The 7,139-nt window shown below is 42.8% G+C and overlaps 1 protein-coding gene across 1 annotated transcript; it reads left to right on the top strand.

The window, feature by feature from the left end:
- The first annotated feature begins 2,246 nt into the window (after nt 1-2,246).
- LOC124690288 lies at nt 2,247-2,839 on the top strand. Its single transcript, XM_047223690.1, has 2 exons — nt 2,247-2,318; nt 2,414-2,839. The coding sequence occupies exons 1-2, from the start codon at nt 2,247-2,249 to the stop codon at nt 2,837-2,839; spliced, it is 498 nt and encodes a 165-aa protein (XP_047079646.1).
- Nucleotides 2,840-7,139: the final 4,300 nt, after the last annotated feature.

A 7,139-nucleotide genomic window follows, 5' to 3' on the forward strand; every position in this document is an offset into this window, starting at 1 on the left:
CTCCTACTGGTTCGATAACCTTGGTTTCTTACTGAGGGAAAACTTGCTGCTGTACGCATCACACCTTCCTCTTGGGGTTCCCAACGGACGTGTGCTTCACGCGTTATCAGGCGGCTGTTTCTACAGCTACAAGTTCGCAATCTCTCCATTTCACGAGAAACTCAGATGACATGGCTTGGGAGTTTGCAGTATGTTGTGATCCTTTAGACCCGCAGAGAGTAAAGTGTAAGTTGTGTGGAAAGGAGATGGGTGGAGGGGTCACCAGGATGAAGCAACACATCGCTAGAATCAAAGGGCAAGTTACAAGCTGCATGGTATCCACACCAGATCAGCAAAAGAGGTGCAGGGAAGCTTACCAAGCACCAAAACTGAGGAAGAAACAGAAACTACAACAAGAAGAGGAGAACCTGGCTATGGTGACCATAGATCATATTGGTGTCGACGACAATGATGCAGACCCTGATGGAGTTGGAGACGCTGAAGCTCGCAAGTCAGGTCCTTTGGATAAGTATGTGATGCCTATCGACCCTTACATTCCATTGAAGAAGTTCCAGCAAAACATTAGTGATGCACTAGACAAGGATAGAAGTTACAAAGTGGGCCAATATTTGGCTAGATGGATGTACACGAAAAACATCCCTTTCAATGCTATCAATGATGATGTCTTCAAGCAGTTTTGTGAAGCACTTGGCGAGGTTTGGTCCGAAATGGAAGCCACCTTCCCAATATATGTTGCGCGAGAAGATGTTGCTGCAAGAGGTTGAAAGAACTAGGGATTTGATGAAGCCACATGAACTTGAGAGGGTGGCCACCGGCTGCTCTATCATGACCGATGCTTGGACAGACAAGAAAAGGACAAGTACAATGAATTTGTGTGTGCATTGCAAGTTAGGGACTGCATTTCTTGAATCAAAGGAGGCATCGGCTGATGCACATACAAGTGAATACATCTTCAATTATGTACTTGAGTGCATTGAGAAAATTGGTATGAACTTAAACTCTTAGTTTTCAGTTCCTTCATTGCCTTCCATAATGTTTATGCTGATTATTTATGCATGCTGATTTCCATCTTTTGACTTGTAGGTGCTGCTAATGTTGTGCAAGTGGTGACTGACAATGCCTCCAACAACATGGGAGCAAGGGACATGCTCAAAGAAAAATGGCCGAAGATCTTTTGGACCTCATGTGCAACTCACACTCTTAATTTGATGGTTGAAGCAATTGGAAAGCTGAGACAGTTTGGTCCTACAATCACTAAAGCCAAAGAGATGATCATATTTATTTATGCAAACCACAAGACATTGTCCTTGATGAGGTCGTTCACCAAAAAAAGAGACATTGTTTGGCCGGGTGTTACAAGATTTGCTTTGGCATTTCTTACATGGCAAAGTTTGGTTGCCAAGAAGAAGGAACTAAGGGCAATGGTTTGTAGTCGTGGATGGGAAGAATGCAAGCACACCAGAACAAAGAAAGGGAAGTCAGCTCATGCGACAATCATGAGTAGGGGCTTTTGGAAAAGTGTATCTCTTTGCATCAAGGTATGTTTGGGTTGTTTGGTACTTTGCTCACACTTGTCTTTTACTTGTTCTATGATCATTGCTTCTAATTTTCCTATTATCAGTGGGGCTGTTTGCTCATACTTTTCTATGTTTTGTGTTGCAATGCAAGGTTTTTGAGCCATTGGTGAAGCTTCTTCGATTGGCTGATAGTGATGGTCCATCCATGGCCTCTATGTATCGAGAACTAATTGGTGCAAAGAGGGCAATCATGGATGCGGTGGAAAATTCAGAGAAGGACTATTTGGTTATCACAAAGCCATGTATACGAAGATGAAAGGGAGGCTGGACTCTCCATTACACATGGCAGCATATATGTTGAATCCCAAGTATAGCTATGTTGACTCAAGCATTTTCACAGATGTAGAAGTAGTGGTTGATTTTATGGAGGTGATGGAGCAATTTTATCATGATGATGATGAGAAGCAAAATATAGTGCTTAACATTGACTTCGCCAAGTTTAAAAAGAAGGATGGCATGTTTGGGAAGGTGGTTGCCACAAAAGCAATTAGCAATGAAAATTTTGACGTTAGTAAGCTTGTTCTAAAATTTGTGCTGAACTGCTGATTGCTTTGAAGATAATTTGTGCATTCCTGAAATTTTAGGCTGATTGCATATTGTTCTTTTTTTTGTCAAATTGCAGCTGACTGGTGGTCAACATATGGATTACAAACTGCTGCATTGCAAAACATGGCCATCAAGATGCTGAACTTGACCACAAGTTCTCCTGGATGCGAAAGAAATTGGAACATTTTCAAAATGGTAACTCACTAACTCTTTACCACTCTTTGTAAAACATTGCTTCCATTTATTCTTGCTTCATTAATTCTAACTGGTCTTCCATTCGCACTTCGTAGGTAGATGCAAAGAGGAGAAGTAAACTAGATGTGGTCCGTAGAGACAATCTGGTTTATATCCAGTTCAATGGAAGAATGATTGATAAAAGAAAGAAGCTCTCCTATTCTAGTGATGTTCTTCTTGGTGAAGATGCGTCGCGAGCTCATGATTGGATATGTGAAGGTGCATACGTAGATGAGGAGATTGATCCCGTTACGGGGCTGTCATACAACATCATTGATGAAGCAATGGGTGCTACTGAAGCTATGGAGCCTCGTAGGAGTGCAAGAGTGAGAGAACTCCATGAAGTTGAAGAGTTCGTTCCCGACGCAGATGAATCTGACCATGAGATGGACATGGACGACGACATAGAATATGAGTCCGATGATGGTGGTGTGATGTCAACCAAAGACGACAAAGATGAGGAGGATATGGCACAGCCTTGAGCCATTTGCCATCAGCCTATAACCTATTTATCGTGATAAGACCTTATTTTATTGCCTTGCTGAGATGTGTTGTTGGCACTGTACTTTGGTGTGCTTCTGGTGCTACTATGCAAGTTGTGAGAGGCTGAGAGTTATTTATGTTTTGTGAACCTTATTATCTATCTATTTGTGTCGTGGATCTATAATGCTATTCAGTATTCCCTGTCATTTATGATTTATCCTCATATTTTTGGTTGGCTGGTTGTAATTATTGTGCATTTCTGTAACTGCCTACATTAATTTGAATTTAGAGCACACAACAATATGCATCTGTTCATAATTTTTGTAGGTTCAATGCTGGGTTCATCAGGATCAGATTGTCCAGGTAACCTTTTGCCCGTGCGTTTTAGTTTTTACATGCATACATTAGTACATTTGGTTATATTACAATTGCTGGGAGCATTGGAGTATGTAATAGTAGGTAAAAACTAGATATACATTCAAAAATATTGACAGATTCTTATTCATGCTACCGAGTAATGATCTACCGATAAATTCAGTTAATTGCCGATTAATCGTTTCTCTTAGGCCGACCGACCGGTTACCAGTTAACAATATCCTGAACATTGGCCGTAAATTAGTGAACATGGATAAGGTTATTTTGGCTTATCCATTATTTTATACCAAATACTTTTACTTCTTTATACTCACAATTACATATAATCATATATAAATGGTACAATTTTCTTATATATTAGAAAAAAAGATAAAACTGTAATTAAATTAGAACACTTGATCTTAATTTTAACAATATAATGCTAGGAATGTGAGATTTGGTTTCCCTTTTGAGTTATTCGTCTTAATTCTTCCGGTTGAACCAAATTCTTGTAATTCTTAGGTAAAAGGTACACAATTATATGTCCTTTTGGATTAACTTTTGCTATTTAAATGAACTCCAATCTTATGTATGTATTTGAATATATTTTATCATTTAATGTCATTGTAAGAAGCTCTTAGGTTGACAAATACTTCAAGACTGTGTAATTTTAAGTGTTAGTAAATGGAAGAGAATATCATCAATACAATAAATGAAACGATCTACTTCCTCCTTCACAGTTTATTAGGCGCGCGCGTACCCCTAGGTCATCAATTTAACCTATATAATTTAAATTATATAATACAAAAATTATATCATTAGAAAACTAGAAAATCTGAACTTTCTAATGATATAATTTTTATAACATATAACTAATGCTAACTTGATCAAATTTGCAACCTAGGGGTACGCGCGTGCCTTATAAACTGTGAGAGAGGGAGTAGAGTATATAAAATATCTACAAGAGATATCTTCTAAGTAGTGGGATCGATCAAACATATTTTTTCTTCTATTGTTGATTAAATTTTATAAATTTTAAATTTTCCTAAGAGCAAGTACAATAAAACTTAATCAGCAGGCTATAAGGATTTAAATATAATATATGTACTTAGTTGAAGGGGAGAGAAGAAGAGAGAAGGTAAGTGGGCTGCCAACTCTAGCACGTGCTTCTAGTTAAGCACTTTGTGAGACTAAATGGTGGACCATGTATTGATAAGTAGTTCATTTTCAAAGCTAACTATTATATATGTTAGCTATTTATTAGCTATAGATGACATAGGATATTGTTTATAGCCATCAGCTGTCTATACTCATATTGAACTTGCTCTAAGCCTAGATATGGATCTAATTATAAATGAAGGGAGTTCTAATGACGACCCTGCTACTTTAAAGCTAACGATGAGTATGTGAACGCAGAAGCGCATCAAATTTTAATTACAAAATAGGCACCAGAAGCACATCATTTCGTAGTGCATAATCGTCAAGGTCAATCCAACCAACGGTAACAAGTGACGGTGTAAAATTCATAGATAATAGCTTGGCCAGTCGATCCGCGCCTCAAGAAACAAGAACGGGCGACTCTGGAACCGCTCCCCTCCCGAGCGGTTCTGGAGGTGCCATCCCACCCCGCAACCCTAGTAGGCCGACCCATCCTCTACCCCGTTTGCCGCCATCGTTGCCCTTGCCAGCGGCGGTAGCGGCGCCCTTCTCGCCTGATCTGGCGGATGGGATGGGGAGGTGCACTCCGCAGCTGATTCTCGGGATGATGGTGGATCTGCGGTGGATGCACGGGGCGGCGTGGCCCTCCTTGGCCGGTGCCTGAGGCCCTCCATCGGCGAGCCGTCGCGGAGGTGGCTGTGCGCCCGTGGCTCGCGATCCTGGTGGCGAGTGGGTTCATCGGGTCATGATCTGATCTGGCCTAGATGAACTCTGCCATTGCCAGGGGCGAGATCTGGCCCTTCGGAGTTGGTACTGCAGCCCTGCGCCTGGACAGTCGTCTTCCTCTTCGGTCTCTCCGGCATGGAGGCGATCGGCGACGTGGGGGCCTGCCGGTCTCGCGAATAAAGGTGGCAATTCTAGGATTTCTCCTCATGTCAAGATGATGACCTACTGGTTGCGTGTCCTCTTTGATCTGGCAGACGCAGCGTGTTCCGGAAGGCTCCGCCGGCGTAATCCACGGGAGATTGCTGGATCGGGTGGAATTCGATCGTGCACACCTATGTTTTTCTCTAATTGTTTGGTTTCAGAGGGAGCGCTTCAAAGCTCTGCTGGCTGTTAATATCATGGGACATGTTCTCGTCCCATGATGCTGGCGGAGAATGTCGTTGAAGCCAAGATCTGAGGATTGGTGCTGATGGTTCGACTCCGGGCGCCGATGAGGAATTTCTTGGTGATTTGTGACTTGGAGCAGCGGCATGCTAGTGGGAGCGACTGCATAGGAGAAGTTCAGTCTTACCTCTCAGGGTGAAAACTCAAAGTCTGGCCATTGTTCTGAGAGTGGGGACCTTTCTGACCTTCTGGTGCTGTCTCGGTGGTGTTAGTACTGCTGCTCCGTATAGATTATTGTAGTGACTTTTCTTTTCTGTAATTCTTTTTTTTTTTGGACATGTGTATCCGTAGTGCCGCTAGGGCAATACGTTGTTGCAGAGACTGACTGTATTTGGTATCTCCGCGATATTAATATATACTCTTTATCGGAAAAAAAAACAAGAACGCATATGCATGCAGATTCAAAAGAAAAGGTCAATGGAGGAAATTAAATTTTAGGATTCTATATCTGCTTCTCACTTGCTTAATTGTTTGCACGTCGCCGTGCCTTCATGCCTGCTAGGCGCTAGCCCATGTTTCAACGTATCACTTTGACCGGTAGCTCAGCTGAGCTCACACGTGACGTACGCCGCAGTAGTGTACTCTCCTGTCGTACGTGACGCGCTCTCGGGTCTAGACTTGCCGGCGCGAGTGCAGCTCCCGGTCGCTGTCGCCTGTCGTGTGTGTACCAGCTGCACACGGCGATGTCTGAATTCTGAACAAACTTTACGGATTGAGCCAAGATTCCAGTAGTCGCTTCTTTTCTGAACATCGAGATCCAAATAGAGCAGCCCCGATCTCACTATGGCCGGCCAAAGGCCGGAGTTTCTGATAAGCAACATCTTCTTGCCATGTGTTGCCCATGTTGTGACAAGGGAGTCAACAAATCTTATGGAGTAATAATGCTGGTGCATGTGCAATCACGTATGGGGCGTTAATTTTCCCATGTTATAGACGGACTTCGATCCTTCGGTTGAGTCCGTCAGTCAGTTCCAATTTCTTTCCTCGTTTCTTTCAGAATCGTCAAGCAATTCCAGTTCGTTTTCTTTCAGAATTCAGAGCACTCGAACGTACGTGTCATATTGTCTCTCGCACATGCATACACACCACTCTCAATCTCTCATGGAGATTGGAAATTGCTTCCCATGGCTGGCCTTCCGCAACAACGTCGAGAAAACGAGTCGGATGCAAATGTGGGAATTCGCTCGGCCGTAAATCTCATTGTCTGACACCAACACATGGCGTGCCGACAACTAGGCGGTGTCATAGATACATCACTCTACCGCCAGTCCATGATCGCAATATCGCATACTTGCCGCACGTCACCTGGCCTCCTTGCAGACGCATCCCTAGCCCCGCGTCGTGTGTGATCATGTGCACATCGAGTCTCCACATTCCCTATCTCCGATTCACTGGCCATGGCCCTGTCAAAACAGGGGCGCTGTTGGGTGCATCGAGGGAACATGGACCAAACATTTGTTTGTGGCGCTGCCAAAAGTACTTTTAAAAACCAAATCGGAAAAGAAAATGCAGTACATGGCATTACATCTGGCCTAAGTCTTATCATTGGTCTCGCTAACTATACCAATTGCTAAACCAAATAGTAACTACGTATCCATAGACATACATAGACGCATC

The sequence above is a fragment of the Lolium rigidum genome, chromosome 2 (assembly GCF_022539505.1).
Source record: "Lolium rigidum isolate FL_2022 chromosome 2, APGP_CSIRO_Lrig_0.1, whole genome shotgun sequence".
NCBI classification, from domain to species: domain Eukaryota; kingdom Viridiplantae; phylum Streptophyta; class Magnoliopsida; order Poales; family Poaceae; genus Lolium; species Lolium rigidum.

Excerpts from the sequence above, each read along its gene's own strand:
- LOC124690288 (XM_047223690.1), top strand. The coding sequence starts at position 2,247 with ATGGCCATCAAGATGCTGAACTTGACCACAAGTTCTCCTGGATGCGAA. Across the intron at positions 2,319-2,413 it reads ATTGGAACATTTTCAAAATG|GTAGATGCAAAGAGGAGAAG; the intron begins GTAACTCACTAA and ends CGCACTTCGTAG.